General features: G+C 41.1%; 1 protein-coding gene across 49 annotated transcripts in view; it reads left to right on the top strand.

The window, feature by feature from the left end:
- Positions 1-19007, top strand: part of LOC112216453 (gastrula zinc finger protein XlCGF57.1) — a 32141-nt gene that overhangs the window by 2748 nt on the left and 10386 nt on the right. For 24 of the 49 annotated variants that reach the window (XM_024376505.2, XM_024376493.2, XM_024376445.2 and 21 more), the window contains exons 4-14: positions 329-475; positions 1039-1165; positions 1417-1500; positions 2267-2350; positions 7057-7140; positions 9291-9374; positions 9697-9780; positions 10451-10534; positions 11848-11931; positions 14400-14483; positions 15302-15385. In XM_024376505.2, the coding sequence (XP_024232273.1) occupies positions 329-475; positions 1039-1165; positions 1417-1500; positions 2267-2350; positions 7057-7140; positions 9291-9374; positions 9697-9780; positions 10451-10534; positions 11848-11931; positions 14400-14483; positions 15302-15385 (1030 nt within the window). The remainder of the gene's footprint in view (positions 1-328; positions 476-1038; positions 1166-1416; positions 1501-2266; positions 2351-7056; positions 7141-9290; positions 9375-9696; positions 9781-10450; positions 10535-11847; positions 11932-14399; positions 14484-15301; positions 15386-19007) is intronic. The other 25 variants (XM_024376481.2, XM_024376547.2, XM_024376576.2 and 22 more) reach the window with 19 other exon arrangements.

Here is a 19007-nt window from a genome sequence, read left to right as displayed (position 1 = left end):
TGATTTAAAGAGGCTGCCAGAATATATACACCATTTAAAAGTAGTCATAGGTTACATTCTGTATTTCTCTTTTGCCTATTTTTATTTTTTACTGTTCATTATTATTTGTTTTCCCAGCATAATCATCTAAACGATTCTAAAATATCCTGTGGTTCATGTTTAAATTTCACATATTTAGAAAACATTCCTTGAATTCCGTTCTTGTTTTGTTTCTGTCTTGAAATGTAGGCCTTATCTGTAAGGTCATTTCTCATTTTAAGTTTCATACAATCTCCACCAGGAAGGCTGATTCACAGGCTCCTCTCTCCCTCTTGTATGTGCTCCCCAGCTTATCCGGAAGGAGGCTGACTTCCACGCCCCCCGCCTTCTGGACGAGAAGGAGATGAGGGCCAACGAGGACATGCAGCTGAAAAAGAAGAACAGGAAGTCAGGAACGCCCTGTAAAGTGAGAGAGCAAGACGGGAGGGGAGGGAAGGTCAGTGTCTCTGAATTTTAAAGCAAAACAGCCTCCGTGTGTTTAGGAGAGATTGTGTTATAAAAACGGTCTGAAGGTGTGTTTGTGGGTGTTTGGCTCGCTTTGTGCTTCTGTGTGTGTGTGTGACTGACTTTTTTTTGTCTCTCGCTGAGTTGGTGCCTTTGAGTTTGCACATTTTGTGTGGGGGGAGGAGTGCAGATGAGATGTGGAGGGGTGGGGTTCTCTGGAGAGGAAAGAGGGGGAGGGGAACACAATAACTGTTATTGTGTTTGAGGGGGGAGCAGTAACATGTGGGAGGGGGTTAACCCTTCTCTAGGTTTTGCTTTAAATGGCCAAAATGGTCAACATTGTTTTAATCCTGTACTACCTTAATCTAATTCAGCATTTATGTCAGCACTGGCTTTTCTCATACTAAAATGATTGTATCATATGTTTCCTTCTATACAACATGCTTGTTGTGATGATTTAGTAGATGTGTACGTTTGCAAGTTTTATTTCTTCTGTATGGGGTATTTAGGCCTACAATTTTATGCTGAGCCACTATTCTGTCATATCCTGCCTAGGTGGTTGTTGTGGATGAGAATGGTAACTGTCCAATATCCAAAGTGCAGAAAAACTTCATCTGTGATCACTGTTACGGAGCCTTTAGGAGTGGATATCACCTGAAGAGACACATCCTCATTCATACAGGTATGTGTCCCAACCACAATGGCCTACTACTGGAAGTTTTCCATTACCAGTTAGGGAGATGTTTAACATGCTTAGCTAATACAGTACGAAAATACATAAGGCCAGCAGAAACACCCGTTTGAATTAAGTGACCAGTGATTTTAATCTTGAGATGGCCTCCAAAAAGAGATTGTCTAGTGTCAGATTTTCATTCACAGTTTTTGGTGTTCTCTGTGGGGACCTTTCACTAAAACTGGTACTCTTCGGTTTAGGGGAGAAGCCGTATGCTTGTGGCATATGTGACATGAGGTTTATTCAGCGTTACCACCTGGAGAGACACAGCCTCATTCACACGGGTATGCGTCCTCTTACCGTACCCATCTCTCACTAAACAGGCTACACCTGTAGTGCTGCACCGGAACCCAAGTGTACAGGGTTTTCAGTGTTCTTTTGTCATTTGGACAGTAATTTCCAACAAAGCTCAACATTCCTTTCACCTCAACTATGTGAAGGAGAGGGTTATCACAAATGTACAAATGGGTCCCCCAACACCAATGAGAGTACAAATGAAAGATCTATTTGGTACAAATGTTTATAGATTGGCCATAGGAGGCTGCACAAAGGTCACAGTTTTAGGACAATGTTGCTTTTAGTAGGTGAAGGTGTTGCTAGTTTAGCAGTAGCTTTTTGTATGCAGTATGAGATTTTGAATAGAATTTACCTGCATGGACATCAAGCGACTGATTTTCTGAGACATTTTGTAATATTGGTAAGTAGACCATTTGAAGAGTGGTCTATAGCTTCTCCTATATTGGAAAATAAAACACTGCTTTACACGTTTGCATTTTTAATTTACAGTGAACTATTTGCTTTAGATTTTTTTGTTATCTGATATTTGTGAAATTCTCATTTGACCTAAAGCAAGATGCTTTCGGATCATAGTCAAGTATTATGGGTGTGTTCATCATTTGGCCATATGTTTATCCTTGTAAATATAACTAATAATCCTACTCAAGTTCATTTGAGTGGACAGTTTGCAATTTGGAATAAATCCTTTTTTTTTTCTTTAAAAAAATTCTGTGCATATTGAATAGCTAATATTTGTATGCTCTGTGTGTATAGGGGTGAAGCCGTACGCTTGTTCCATGTGTGACATGAGGTTTTTCCAGCGTTACCACCTGGAGAGACACAGCCTCACTCATACGGGTATGAGTCCTCTTTCCGTACCCATCTCACATAAAACAAGCGACCCATTTTACTCCTGTTTGTCATAGAGCAGCCTCTCAGTAGAAATGTATGAGTGTAAAATCAAAAAGACAGCATGGCAGTTGGCCCGCTTCGGGAGCTCAGGATGTGACAAAGATTTTTATGCTCAGACAAAAACCATGTGGCCTTCATATAGGTAGAAATGCAAACTTAATATACAGTTACTGTGCCTTCAGAAAGTATTCCTACCCGTTGACTTATTCCACATCGTTGCGGCCTTTAATTCAAAATGGATTACATTTTTTTCCCTCTCACCCATCTACACAAAATACCCCATAACGACAGTTCTAACATGTTTTTAGGAATGTTTGCAAATGTATTGAATCTGAAATACAGAAATATCTTATTTACATAAGTATTCACACCCCTGAGTCAATACATGTTAGAATCCCCTTTTGCAGTGATTACAGCTGTGAGCCTTTCTGGGTAAGTCTCTGAGAGCTTTGTACACCTGGATTGTACAATATTTGCACATTTCTTCATTCAAATCTTTGTCAAATTGGGTGTTGGTCATTTGCTAGGCCTCCATTTAAGTCTTGCCATAGATTTGCAAGACAATTATATATAGAGCTGTAACTAGGCCACTCCGGAACATTCACCCTCTAGGAGTTGTATAATCGCCAAACCAACTGTTCGATCGCCAAACATTTCTGTACGATAAGCCTTGCGTTCCAATTATTTGACTTCATCTTGCACGGTTGGCAGTAGATGCACCCGATTCAGCGGCCTTGCACGCCGAGTAGGAGACATGTCCCATTCTAAACTTTTAAAACCATGACTAGAGTGAGACTGTCACTGTCTATATTAAAGCGCTGCTGTTTATCAGTGAGTTCATGTTTATGTTTTTACTTAGCACTGTCAACACTTTCTATTCAACACTTTTTTTAATCAGCTGTTCTCCCTACTTCCACTCGCTCTACAACTAGCACTGCAGTTGCAATGAATGAATGAATGAGAAGGAAAGTGTATCGATAGGCTTGCGTTTATTAGCGGCTTGCACCTTTTTGTAATATCGAGGAATATTTCATTTGTCTGGTCATAGGAGTAACGGCATACATTTTTGCATGAGGTAGAAACAATGCGGTGCAGCTCGAGTTTCGCCATCAGCTGGAAGAACGTTTTTTGGTCAGTGTCAGGGGAGGAAAGAGAGAGTGGAGGGATGTTGAGAGGTGGACCGTTAGTCTGCTGCCCTCTCCCTCTGCTGAGTCTTGCTCCATCAGCCCAGCGAAATAAAAATATAAAGCAAATTATTTAAATGTTATTTAACTAGGCAAGTCAGTTAAGAACAAATTCGTATTTACAATAATGGCCTACCAAAAGGCAAATGGCTGGCAGTAAATATAGGACAGAACACACATCACAACAAGAGACACCACAACACTACATAAAGAGAGACCTAAGACAACAACATAGCATGGCAGCAACACATGACAACACAACATGGTGGCAGCAACACATGACAACACAGCATGGTAGCAACAGAACATGGTACAAACAGTATTGGCCACAAACAACAGCACAAAGGGTAGAGACAACAATACATCACTTGAAGCAGCCACAACTGTCAGTAAGAGTGTCCATGATCGAGTCTTTGATAGAAGAGATTGACATAAAACTGTCCGGTTTGAGTGTTTGTTGCAACTCGTTCCAGTCGCTAGCTGCAGCGAACTGAAAACAGGAGCGACCCAGGGATGTGTGCTCTTTAGGGACCTTTAACAGAATGTGACTGGCAGGACGGGTGTTGTATGTGGAGGATGAGGGCTGCAGTAGATATTTCAGATATGGGGGAGTGAGGCCTAAGAGGGTTTTATAAATAAGCATCAACCAGTGGGTCTTGCGACGGGTATACAGATATGACCAGTTTACAGAGGAGTATAGAGTGAGGTGACATGTCTTAGAAGGAGCATTGGTGGCAAATCTGATGGCTGAATGGTAAAGAACACCTAGCCGATCGAGAACACCCGTACCTGCCGATCTATAAATTACGTCTCCATAATCTTGCATGGGTAGGATGGTCATCTGAATCAGGGTTAGTTTGGCAGCTGGGGTGAAAGAGGAGTGATTATGATAGAGGAAACCAAGTCTAGATTTAACTTTGGCCTGCAGCTTTGATATGTGCTGAGAGAAGGGAGTATGGTTAGACGGTACACTGTCCAAGTACTTGTATGGGGTGACTACCTCCAGCTCTAAACCAGGGCTGTCCAACCCTGCTCTTGGAGAGCTACCGTCCTGTAGGTTTTCACTCTGTCCCTCATCTAGCGCACCTGATTCTAATAATTAGCTAGTTGATGCGCTGTATCAGGTTGGTTATACCCGGGGTTGGAGTGTGAACCTACAAGAGGGTAGCTCTCCAGGAGCAGGGTTGTGTAGCCCTGCTCTAAACCCATCAGAGGTTGTAATCACACCTGTAGTCATCACACTTAGCTGTGCCTCACAAGTAATACATTAACTGGTCTATTACCGGTGTGATCATATTGCCTACCTCAAATGTTGAAATATAATTTAAAAAGTGGTCTGAGAAGAACAAGAATGCATTTAGGGCAATTCAAGCAAAGCTAATATGCGGCGATACTGTTTTGGGCCTGTAGCCTACAGCACAAATGCCATTCCTACAGTACTGTTTTTTTTTATTTTGTTTTTTTTACCTGCTTTTTCTCCCCTTTTTCATGGTATCCAATTGTTAGTAGCTACTATCTTGTCTCATCGCTACAACTCCTGTACGGTCTCGGGAGAGACGAAGGTCGAAAGTCATGCGTCCTCCAATACACAACCCAACCAAGCCATACTGCTTCTTAACACAGCGCGCATCCAACCCGGAAGCCAGCCCCACCAATGTGTCGGAGGAAACACCGTGCACCTGGCAACCTTGGTTAGCGCACACTGCGCCCGGCCCGCCACAGGAGTTGCTGGTGCGCGATGAGACAAGGATATCCCTACTGGCCAGACCCTCCCTAATCCCTAGTCCTTGCCGATGACAAGCATACCCATAACATGATGCAGCAATGCTTGAAAATATGGGGTGTGGTAATTTAGTGATGTTGGATTTGCCCTAACAAAACACTTTTTATTTGGGACTTAAAGTACATTTCTTTGCCACATTTTTTGCAGTTTTACTTTGGTGCCTTATTGCAAACAGGATGCATGTTTTGGAATATTGTTTTCTGTACATGCTTCCTTTTCACTCTGTCATTTAGGTTAGCATTGTGGAGTAGCTACAATGTTGATCCATCCTCAGTTTTCTCCAAGCTGTTTTAAAGTCACCATTGGCAGAAATCATGGTGAAATCCCTGAGTGGTTTCTTTCCTCTCCAGCAATTGAGTTAGGAAGGATGTCTATCTTTTATAGTGACTGGGTGTATTGCTACACCATCCAAAGTGTAACTGTTTTAATTTAACTAGGCAAGTCATTTTAAGAACAAATTCTTATTTACAATGACGGCCTACACTGGGCCCGGATGATGCTGGGCTAATTGTGCGCCACCCTATGGGACTCCTAATCACAGCTGGTTGTGATACAGCCTGGATATGAACCGGGGTGTCTAGTGACGCCTCAAGCACTGAGATGCCTGTGCCTTAGACTGCTGCGCCACTCAGGAAATGTAATGTGTTAAAAAAATTAAAATGATTAGTATTATAATTTTTATTTAACTCATCTGCCGTAAGGTGCCCTTTGCGAGGCATAGGAAAACCTTCCTGGTCTTTGTGGTTGAATCTGTGTTTGAAATTCACTCCTTGACTGAGGGACCTTACAATTATCTGTATGTGTGGGGTACAAAGATGAGGTAGTTTATTAAAAAAATTATGTTTAACAATATTATTGCACACAGTGAGTCCATGCAACTTATATGACTTCTTAATTAAGCACTTTTTTACTCCTGAACTTTAGGCTTGCCATAAAAGGGGTTGAATACTGATACGGATTCAAGACATTTCAGATTTTAATTTTTTATTAATTTGTATATAAAAAATCCTAAAACATCATTCCACTTTGGCATTATGGGGGTATTGTGTGTAGGCCAGTAAAACGCAATCTCTATTTAATCCATCTTAAATTCAAGCTGTAACACAACAAAATGTGGAAAAAGTCAAGGGCTGTGAATACTTTCTGAAGGCACTGTAAATGTTTTTAAATTGTTTAAAACTATCAGACTCATGGGGCAAAAGTCAGTCTCTTGCCAACAGTGGGAATGGTCTCTTGATGTCCAAGCCTCGCACATTACTTACTGGTTGTAGTTCATGGCTAGTTATTGTAATCGATAATGGCTTGAAGTTGGTGATAATGGCTTGATTATTGCTGATAATTTATTTTTTAGGTAAAAACTTATTTTGATGTCAGTGAAGGGTTTCCTCTCTTACACTTTGCCAGCTAACATTTCTGTAGTTAATTCCCAATTGTTGCCATTGAACCCAAATTAAATTTGATTGGGCATAAAACATTTTCTTGTTTTAACCTTAAATGCACACTGAAGTGTTTGTCCCCAGGGGTTAAGACATGGCAACAAACATTTTACCTCTAGTACTAGAACCAGTCAGTCCTTACATTTGTGTGAAATGTATATGGTTATAGTTTGGGAGTTGGGTATTATTTTGTGTTCCACTTTATGCAATAGGAACACTAGCTAATATATTGATACTCTGTGTGCATAGGGGTGAAGCCGTTTGCTTGCAACATGTGTGACATGAGATTCTTCCAGCGTTACCACCTGGCGAGACACAGCCTCACTCATACGGGTACTGGTCCGCACACCGTACCCCTCTTAACAATGGGCTATAAACACTGATGCTGCACTTAAGCACCAATACACAGGTTCCTTATGTTGTACTTGCGTAGGGTGGCGTAAAGCCACAACAAACTAGGGTTTTAGAACCGCTTAACAATGTGTGGCTTTCAGTTAATATCTCTGGATTCACTATCTTGGCAATTTCATTGTCTTGGTAAATTGCCAAACCAGCCCTTTAGTAGGATAGTGCATTAATAAGCTATATTTGTATACTCAAATGACTGAGGTATGCTGGTAATTGTTTTGAATTACATTATAGCCCTTTTAAAATATTGAGTGCATTCAGAAAGTATTCAGACCCCTTCACTTTTCCACATTTTGTTATGCTACAGCCTTATTCTAAAATTGATCAAATATTTTTTTCCCCTCGTCAATCTACACACTACCCCATAATTACACTTTGAAAACTGTGTTTTAGACATTTTTGCGAATGTATTAAAATTAAAGAACCGGCATACCTTATTTACATAGGTATTCATACCCTATGAACTTTGCTATGACACTCGAATTTGAGCTCCGGTGTATCTTGTTTCAATTGATCATCCTTGATGTTTCTACAACTTGATTGGAGTCCACCTGTGGTAAGTTCAATTGGACATTATTTGGAAAGGCACACACCTGTCTATAGATGGTCCCACAGTTGACAGTGCATGTCAGAGGAAAAACCAGGCCATGGGGTCAAAGGAATTGTCCGTTGAGCTCCGAGACAGGATTGTGTCGAGGCACAGATCTGGGGATGGGTACCAAAACATCTCTGGAGCATTGAAGCTCCCCAAGAACACAGTGGCCGCCATCATTCTTAAATGGAAGAAGTTTGGAACCACCAAGACTCTTCCTAATGCTGGCTGCCTGGCCAAACTGCGGAATCGGCGGAGAAGGGCCTTGGTCAGGGAGGTGACCAAGAACCCGATGGTCACTCTGACAGCGCTCCAGAGTTCCTCTGTGGAGATGGGAGAACCTTCCAGAAGGACAAATATATCTGCTGCACTCCACCAATCAGGCCTCTATGGTAGAGTGGCAAGACGGAAGCCACTCCTCAGTAAAAGGCACGTGACGGCCCGCATGGAGTTTGCCAAAAGGCACGTAAAGGACCCAGACCCCAAGAAGCAAGATTCTTTGGTCTGATGAAACCAATATAACATTTTGGCCTGAATACCAAGAGTCACGTCTGGAGGAAACCTGGCACCATCATTACGGTGAAGCATAGTGGCAGCATTCTGCTCTGGGGATGTTTTTCACTGGCAAGGACTGGGAGACTAGTCAGGCTCAAGGGAAAGATGACTGGAGCAAAGTACAAAAATGATAAAATATTAGAGTGGTGTGTTAATGTGTTTTATACATCTGTTTTTTTCTAGTCAGTGGTCTCTAACCAAGTTTCTCATATTTGATGACAACCTGCTCCAGAGGACCTCAGAATGGAGTGAAGGTTCACCTTCCAACAGGACAATGACCCTAAGCACATGGCCAAGACGATGCTGGAGTGACTTCGGGACAAGTCTCTGAATGTCCATTGGGGGTACCAGCCAGAACCCGATCGAACATCTATGGAGAGACCTGGAAATAGCTGGGCAGCAACTCTCCCCATCCAACCTGACAGAGTTTGAGAGGATCTGCAGAGAAGGATGGGAGAAACTCCCCAAATACACGTGTGCCTAGCTTGTAGCGACATACGCAAGAAGACTCGAGGCTGTAATCGCTGCCGAAGGTGCTTCCACAAGTAAAGGGTCTGATTACTTATGTAAATGTAATATTTCAGTGTTTTATTTTAAATAAATTAGCAAAATGTTCTAAACCTGTTTTTGCTCTGTTATTGTGGGATATTATGTGTAGTTTAATGAGGTGAAAAAACAATTGAATCCATTTTAGAATAAAGCTAATTTAACAAAATATGGATGAAGTCAAGGGGTCTGAATACTTTCCGGAATCAACTGTTGAATAATGGAATGTCTCAGTGCAAGCTTTGCATGGCTATTGTGACGTCTCAGATCACTTTAATTGCTGCCCTTGTTCTGGTGCATCAGGCTTTCTTCGAGTGTTAAGGACTACTTAAGCATAGGGCAAGAGGCAGACTTCTCTAAAGTTGGTGCTCTGTGTGTATAGGGGTGAAGCCATACGCTTGCTCCATGTGTGATCAAAGATTTTTCCAGCGTTACCACCTGGCAAGACACAGCCTCAAACATACGGGTATGGGTCCGCTCACCGTACCCATCTCACATATTTAGGTACTCCAGTGAAATAATTTTACGTAAGACCACCGAGTTTGGATTCGTACAAACAATGAAATATTGCAGATGGACTCCAAGAAGCTCTATAGGAACAGCTTTAATTAGTTTTGCAATGTTATGGACACGTTCCACCGCTGCCACTACTTTTAAAATAGGCCACTGAGTTTTCAAAAATGTTTGTCCATATGTTTGTCTGGCACAATACAAACCCAGTTAATATATGCATGATGCTCTTAACAAGCCTTATATACTGACATGACTGGTGATCTGTGTGTGTATAGGGGTGAAGCCGTACGCTTGCTCCATGTGTGACATGAGGTTCTACCAGCGTTACCACCTATCGAGACACAGCCTCACTCATACGGGTATGGCGTCTGCTCACTGCTGCCTCACTGGAGCTAGTGACGCAACATTATTCAGTTGAATGTACATGTTAAGTCCCCAACAGCCCCATGCATTGTCAAATGTTCTGACAACTTATTTGTAGGGTTAGGCCACTTTTTTAGCACTCAGGATATTCAATTATACAGGATATTCAGGGTTGGATGTCCTTGTGTTGGTAACCCCTTCTTAATCTCAAAGTGAATGGAAGGAAGAGGCTTTGTTGGAAACTACTGTCCACTGGAAAGTGCAATCTCAATCTCCATGTTATCAAATAGAGTGGTGTGTTGTGTTTTATACATCTGGGTTTTTTCTAGTCAGTGATCTCCTAACGAAGTTTCTCATATAATTGACTCGTATTTTTAATAAGGGGAGTGATTAATCACCAGATGAGATTAATTTAAGTGTTTTTTAGCTTTTGAGAAAGTCATTGTATGATATGAGAAATGTAATTGCAAGTACTCTTAAGGGTAGTTGCCAAATTTGTTATTTCATTGTAGTTCCCCTCGAAGTGATTTGTTTATACAATTATTTAAGTTGTATAGCAGGAAATCCAGCATGTTAATGTCTATATATATTTTTTTTTAAATCAGGGAATGCATATTTTAAAACTGACAAAGATGGCTAATATTTGTCTGCTCTGTGTGTGTTTAGGAGTGAAGCCATATGCTTGTTCCATGTGTGACATGAGGTTTATTCAGCGTTACCAACTGGAGAGACACAGCCTCACTCATACGGGTATGTGTCCTCACTTTAAATCTCCCTCTCGCTTCAATCTGACATTGCAAATGTCATGCATGAGCCCCACTGCAATGTGTGGTTACATGAGTTGTCTGTCATGTTGGGGTATAATGGAATTTAATTCATACATATGACTGCATCAAACTCGAGTTTGTATTGTTAAAGGCATTTTATTTCAAAATTAAAGACTATTGTCCCAGCACAGCACTAACAATACTTAGCCTTGATTCCTGTCAGATCTTCGAGAAAGATCTTGAATATTGTTTTATGTAGGCAAAAGATTTCCAAGCTAACCAGTTTAGAGGACTGATAGATTTGAATCAAACCCCCAAATCATTGCACAACATTTGTAAATCGATGTCCCAGGTCCGATAAAACCTTTGAATCCCCATGTTGGAATTGAGCTTGAGGTCTGGCTAAGAGCCACAACTTCAGGCTGACTGTATTTCCAAAAATGTCCTATGGAAGCCATCTTTGATGGGGTTTAGGATAGCAGGTGAACCAGACCGCTTCAGGAGTTTGAGACGTCACAATAGCATGCCAAAAATCACATGGTTGTGTCAATGTGTTATGTTTAAATATGTACCAACTGCTTAAAATTTTCACATCTAATGTTCATATGAACAGCATGATGTGAAGCCATGTGTCCACTGCCATTTTCACCCCAAATTCTAACCTACTCAGCAAAATTGCAATTGTTATTAGCTAAACCATTGGAATCATTGGTAGCTAGTAGCCACGCTTAGGCTACAACAGTGATTTTGCCTTGTATTATGGTGGTGTATTAGAGCATTGCCCTTTTGAATATTAACTGTGCTAAAATCAAGTCCCAATTGGATTAGTAGATTGTACCTTTTTGACCAACTGCTGAAACAAGATTTTCTGGTGAACAAGACAAACTGTGCTAAACTCATTTAGCTGCACTAAAGGTAAAGAAATAATCCACTCAAATCTTTTGGTATTTTTTTTCGTTCGTCCACTGTTGATATAGTCCCAAAATGTTTCTCTTGTCAGCGATAAAGTTTTGAAGATATAGGTCTTTCAAAAATCTATTTGTCACGTGCCACATCAACATGGTGATGCGAAACACTTCTTCATGATGTGGAACGTGATCATTTCCTTCTTGAAAGTCCTATGTTGGAACTTGATTGCTGAAATGCAAAACATTTTTATACCACCATCAGTGCACTTATGAAAAAAATAAGATTTTTGAGTGGATTATTCCTTTAAGATTGAACATTTTTGGCAGTTGAACTTTTTTATACTGAAGTTGGTGCTCTGTGTGTGTGTGTGTGTGTGTGTGTGTGTAGGGGTGAAGCCATTTGGTTGCACCATGTGTGACAAGAGGTTCTTCCAGCGCTACCACCTGGCAAGACACAGCCTCACTCATATGGGTATGCACCCTCTCACCTTTTCCCTGTAATTAAACCCTAGTATACAGGGTTGGCAGGACTTATGAATTAGTCATGCACAACATTTTTTTATTTTTATATATCCCCAAAAAGTTCTTAATTTAATTCTGTTAAAGATGAGAATGGGTTAGTTTTGCCACTGGGTGACATCATCAGCTCATGTGATGTGTTATGGTTGAGGACTAAAGCATGAGGGGGGGGCATAAAAAAATCTCTCACTTCATTGGGGGTAACATTTGAAAGATTTTTGTGAATACCTATTACGTTGTGGCAAGTATTGAAATTAGTAGTTAACTACCAATTGATTTACCATCCAAGTATATACATATAACTAAACCTAAAAAATTAGAGGCACTAAAATAATATATTGATGCTCTGTGGGGTTAGGTGTAAAACCTTATGCTTGCACTGTGTGTAACATGAGGTTTGTTCAGGAGTCCCACCTGGTGAGACACAGCCTCAAACATACGGGTATGGGTCTACTCACCGTACCCTTCTCACATATAGAAGCTAGTTAAGGATGTTAGTAAAAAGAATTGCAGCCACACATTCAATAACGATTTAGGACTTTGAGCAATAATTATTGTGATTTTGCAGTCCTTTGCAAGTTAACGCCTTTGATGAAAAGTGTTGTATTGCATCATTGCTATGTTGTACTTGCGAAGTTCCCAGTAGAACTAGGTCATAAGCCGCCACTAGAAAACCACTTTATTTTCGCAACTTCCTAAATTTAAGCACTTTAAGAAGGCCTAGAACTACCACCAGATAATATAATCCCTTAATCTGTGTTGTATGAGATCATGAAGTGCAATTTCTTACATTCTGTGGATGGACGCCTTGTCAAATTGTGGTTCATCATAAACGAATGGCCGATCCTAAATTTTGCACACTGTGTCAACACCTTTTTGATGAACCCCAACAACCGCAAGCTATTGAGGTGGTAGTGTAATCAGATTCTAAACGGCCAATACCCGGGAAGTTATTGTGTGGATCGACATCAGTGTTTTTATAAGATATTTATTATAAGTATACAGTGCATTCGGAAACTATTCAGATCCCTTGACATTTTGTTACGTTACAGGCTTATTCTAAAATGGATTAAATAAAAACATTTCCTCGTCAATCTACACACAATACCCTGTACGGACAAAGTATAAACAGGTTTCAGATATTTATTATTATTATTCTTATTTACATAGATATTCAGACCTTTTGCTATGAGACTTGAAATTGAGCGCAGGTGCATCCTGTTTCCATTCAATCAAGTTGTAGAAACATCAAGGATGATGGAGTCCACCTGTGATAAGTTCAATTGGACAGGATTTGGAAAGGTGCACACCTGTCTATATAAGGTCCCACAGTTGACAGTGCATGTCAGAGCAAAAACCAAGCCATGAGGTCAAAGGAATTGTCTATGGAGCTCAGACATGATTGTTTCAAGGCACAGATCTGGGGATGGGTACCAAAACATCTCTGCAGCATTGAAGCTCCCCAAGAACACAGTGGCTGCCATCATTCTTAAATGGAAGAAGTTTGGATCCACCAAGACTCTTCCTAGAGCTGGACGCCCATCCAAACTGAGCAATCTGGGGAGAAGGGCCTTGGTCAGGGAGGTGACCAAGAACCCAATGGTCACTCTGACAGAGCTCCAGATTTCCTCTGTGCAGATGGGAGAACCTTCCAGAAGGGCAACCATCTCTGCAGCACTCCACCAATCAGGTCTTTATGGTAAAGTGGCCAGACGAAGCCACTCGGTAAAAGGCACATGACAGCCCACTTGGATTTTTGCCAAAAGGTAGCTAAAGGAGAAACGAGATTTACTCGTCTGATGAAACCAAGATTGAACCCTTTTGTCCTGAATGCCAAGTGTCACATCTGGAGGAAACCTGGCACCATCCCTACGGTGAAGCATGGTGGTGGCAGCATCATGCTGTGGGGATGTTTTTTCAGTGGCAGGGACTGGGAGACTAGCAGGTCTCTCCGATCTAACATATTTTCAGGTCTCTACAGATAGCTGTGCAGCACGTCTCCCCATCCAACCTGACAGAACTTGAGAAGAATGGGAGAAACTCCCCAAATACAGATGTTCCAAGCTTGTAGCGTCACTCCTAAGAAGACTCGGCTGTAATCGCTGCCAAAGGTCCTTCAACAAAGTACTGAGTAAAGGGTCTGAATACTTACGTAAATGTCATATTTCAGTTTTTTCTTAACACATTTGCAAACATTTCTAAAAACCTGTTTTTTTTATTTGTCATTATGAGGTATTGTGTGTTGATTGAGGGATATAAAAAAATAATATTATAATAAGGCTGTAATGTAACAATGTGGAAAAAGACAAGGGGTCTGAATACTTTCCGACTGAACTGTAAATGTATACATCTTAATTTTGGAGGACTTTAATTGACGGACAGTGGGGCATAAAAATAATATGATGTTCTGTGTGTGTATAGGGGTGAAGCCGTATGCTTGCACCATGTGTGACAAGAGGTTTTTCCAGCGAGACCATCTACGGAGACACAGCGTCACTCATATGGGTATGGGTCCATTCTGGTATACAGGGTTGGAACGATTTTGCTTATATTCTAGCTACTGCACGAATCAAGGATGGCTAAGAAAACATCATTTGTTCTTTGGATATTGTTGATCATACTAAATGTGGTGTGAAGTTTTTGGTATTAGATAATTAACTTATCATCTGTGCAATTTCTTGCATTCTCAGCTCTGTGGGTGACACCTAGTAAAATTGCCTCATCCTAAAAAAAACTTTTTTATTGGCCATCATTAATTCGCACAACTTACCAACACTTTTTATATACCCCAACAACCGCAAGCTATTGAGGTGGTAGTGTAATCAGATTCTTCAAGGTGAATAACCTGGAAGTTATGGTGCGTTCGATTGCTGTTGGAAATAAAAGAATATGACTTCCCAACTCGGAAATAACCACTTGAACGACCCTCCAAGTTGGCGTGGTGGGAAACTTGGGCCAGTATAAAAATACCAGAATTTCTGAGCTGCGCCATATCGTCCCTGTATTTGACACTTTTTGACCAAATATGGTAAAGCGAAGCCATTTACAGTAATGCAGCTAGTTTGGCCCATAATGTCTGGGTTGACACATTGTCCACGTTAGCAATCTAGCAATGTTGGTTCTTTGCCATCAAGTTGAAATGTCATTGTACGCACTCGTGTCATATTTACGACTTCACCAACTGTACAATACGAGAACCATTCCAGCACATCACCATTGATATCAGTGGTTTATCAGAAGTAAATGTATACACACCTAAGCTTAATTTTGGAAGACTTCAGTCGATGGAGAGACTTTAAAAACACTATTTTCTCTGTGTACAGCAGTGAAGCCGTTCGCTTGCACCATGTGTGACAAGAGGTTTTATGAGCGCCACCACCTGCGGAGACACAGCATCACTCATATGGGTATGGGTCTGTTCACCATGCCCGTGTCATTAAGATCAGGCTACACCTGAGCCCTGGTATACAGAGTTGGCAGGGTTTAAATGCCAACCACTGTGCATATTAAGGATGACCAATAAAATATACAATGCCTTCAGAAAGTATTCAGACCCTTTTGCCTTTATCTGTTCAGGGCAGGGTAGCCTATTGGTTAGAGCGTTGGACTAGTAACCGAAAGGTAAAAATCTGTCGTTCTGCCCCTGAACAGGCAGTTAACCCACTGTTCCTAGGCCGTCATTTGAAAATTGGAATTTGTTCTTAACTGACTTGCCTAATTAAATAAAGGTAAAATAAATCAAATCCACATTTTATGTTACAGCTTTGTTCTAAAATGGATAAATTATTTTTTTCCCTCATCAATCTGTACACAATATCCTAAAAATGATTACAAAAATAGGTTTTTAGAAATGTTTGCAAATGTATTAAAAATAAAATACAGATACCTTATTTACATAAGTATTCAGACCTATTGCTGTGTGACTCGAAATTGACCTCCGGTGCATCCTGTCTCCATTCATCATCCTTGATGTTTCTACAACTTGGAGTCCACCTGTGGTAAATTCCATTGATTTGGAAAGGCACACAACTGTCTATAAGGTCCCACAGTTGACAGTGCATGTCAGAGGAAAAACCAGGCCATGAGGTCAAAGGAATTGTCCGTTGAGCTCCGAGACAGGATTGTGTCGAGGCACAGATCTGGGGATGGGTACCAAAACATTTCTGCCGCACTGAAGCTCCCCAAGAACACAGTGGCTGGCATCATTCTTAAATGGAAGAAGTTTGGAACCACCAAGACTCTTCCTAGAGCTGGTCACCTGGCTAAACTGAGTAATCTGGGGAGAAGGGCCTTGGTCAGGGAGGTGACCGAGAACTCGATGGTCACTCTGACAGCGCACCAGAGTTCCTCTGGAGATGGGAGAACCCTCCAGAAGGACAACAATCTCTGCAGCACTCCACCAATCAGGACTTTGAGTAGCCAGACGGAAGCCTCTCCTCAATAAAAGGCACATGATAGCCCGCTTGGAGTTTGCAAAAAAGGCACCTATAGACTCAGACCATGAGAAACAAGATTGGTCTGGTCTGATGAAACCAAGATTAAACTCTTTGGTGGCGGCAGCATGTTTTTCAGTGGCAGGGACTGGGAGACTAGTCAGGATCGAGGGATTGATGAACTGAGCAAAATACAGAGATCCTTGATGAAAACCTGCTCAGGACCTCAGACTGGGGCAAACGAACACCTTTCAACAGGACAACAACCTTAATCACACAGCCAAGACAACGCAGGAATGGCTTCGAGACAAGTCTCAATGCCTTTGTGGCCCTGCCAGAGCCCATACTTATACCCGATCGAATATCTCTGGAGAGACCTGAAAATAGCTGTGCAGCGACGCTCCCCACCCAACCTGTCAGAGCTTGAAGAATGGGAAAAATTCGCCAGATAAGGTGTGCCAAACTTGTAGCGTCATACTCAAAGAAGACTCGAGGCTGTAATCGCTGCCAAAGGTGCTTCAACAAAATACTGAGTGAATGGTCTGAATTACTTACAGTACCTGTCAAAGGTTTGGACACAGCTACTCATTCAATAGTTTCTTTGTTTTCTCTATTTCTACATTGTAGAATAATAGGGAAGACCTCAACTATGAAATAACACATGGAATCATGTAGTAAACAGTTTTAAACAAATCAAAACACATTTTAGATTCTTCAAAGTAGCCACCATTTGCCTTTGCCAAGAGCGTGCAAAGCTGTCATTCTCTCAACCAGCTTCACCTGGAATGCTTTTCCAACAGTCTTGACAGAGTTCCCACATATGAGCACTTGTCTGCTTTTCCTTCACTCTGCGGTCCAACTCATCCCAAACCATCTCAATTGGGTTGAAGTTGGGTGATTGTGGAGGCCAGATCATCTGATTCCGCACTCCATCAATCTCCTTCTTGGTCAAATGGCCCTTACAAAGCCTGGAGATGTGTTGGGTCATTGTTCTGTTGAAAAACAAATGATAGTTCCACTAAGCGCAAACCAGATGAGATGGTGTATCGCTGCAGCATGCTGTGGTAGCCATACTGGTTTAGTGTACTTTGAATTCTAAATAAATCAGTCACCGGCAAAACACCACCTCCATGCCACACGAGGGAACCACACGAGGTCATCCGTTCACCTACTCTGAGTCTCACAAAGACACTGCATTTGGAGCCAAAAATGTGGAATCATTAGACCAAAGGACAGATTTCTACCGGTCTAATGTCCATTGCTCGTGTTTCTTGGCCCAAAGAAGTCTCCTTCTTTTTGGTGTCCTTTTAGTAGTGGTTTCTTTGCAGCATTTCAACCATGAAGGCCTGATTTCACGCAGTCTCCTCTGAACAGTTGATGTTAATGTGTCTGTTACTTGAACTCTGAAGCATTTATTTGGGCTGCAATTTCTGAGGCTGGTAACTGTAATGAACTTTTCCTCTGCAGCAGTAGTAGTTCTGGGTCTTCCTCTCCTGTGGCGGTCCTCATGAGAGCCAGTTTCATCACAGCGCTTGATGGTTTTTGCAACTGCACTTGAAGAAACTTTCAAAGTTCTTGACATTTTCTGGTTGACTGACCTTCATGTCTTTAAAGTAATGGACTGTCATTTCTCTTATTTGAGCTGTTCTTGCCGTAGTATGGACTTGGTCTTTTACAAAGTAGGGCTATCTTCTGTATACCACCCCTACCATATCACAACACAACTGATTGGCTGAAACGCATTAAGAAGGAAAGAAATTCCACAAATTAACATTTAACAAGGCACCCCTGTTAATTGAAGTGCATTCCAGGTGCATACCTCATGAAGCTGGTTGAGAGAATGCCAAGAGTGCAAAGCTGTCAAGGCAAAAAGACTGCTTTGAAGAATCTCAAATATATTTTGATTTAACATTTTGTTATTTACTACATGATTCCATCCATATGTGTTATTTCATAGTTTTGATGTATTCAGTATTATTCTACAGTGTATAAAATTGTAAAAATAAAAACCCCGGAATGGGTGTGTCCATTTATGACTGATACTCTATGTAAATGTAATATTTCCTTTTTTTCCTTCAGATTTCTAAAAAATAAAGGAATGTCTAAACCTGTTTTTTTTGCTTTGTAGTTATGCTGTATTGTTTGTAGATTGAGAATGTTTTATTGATTAAGGCTGTAATGTAACAATGTTGAACAAGTCAAGGGGTCTGAATACTTTCCCAGGGCACTGTAACTAGTATATGATGAATGTTGGCTATATTGTGGTTCTTCAAATTTGTATTTTTACTCTTCTTTCAACTCAATATTTTAATTGATCAAGTGTTACCATAATTGGTTTTCTTGTCTCGCGGAAACACCGTAACACACCCAATCCTGCTGCTTGAAATTAGCATGTTGATAACAATAATGCAGCTTGGTACATATTGTGGGTCATACTGTTATGTGGTGTGAAGTTAATGGTAAGATATCACAAACTTGTCATCCAAGTGCAGATTTTATTGGCTACCCTTAATTCACGCATCTTGTCAACACTTTTTTTTGATAAAACCCCAACAACCGCAAGCTATTGAGGTGGCGGAGTATTTTGATTCCTCAG

Source organism: Oncorhynchus tshawytscha, linkage group LG02 (genome assembly GCF_018296145.1).
Source record: "Oncorhynchus tshawytscha isolate Ot180627B linkage group LG02, Otsh_v2.0, whole genome shotgun sequence".
In the NCBI taxonomy this organism is placed as follows: domain Eukaryota; kingdom Metazoa; phylum Chordata; class Actinopteri; order Salmoniformes; family Salmonidae; genus Oncorhynchus; species Oncorhynchus tshawytscha.
The sequence above is the reverse complement of the archived record's forward strand: the minus strand, read 5'-3'. Positions and strand labels throughout refer to the sequence as shown.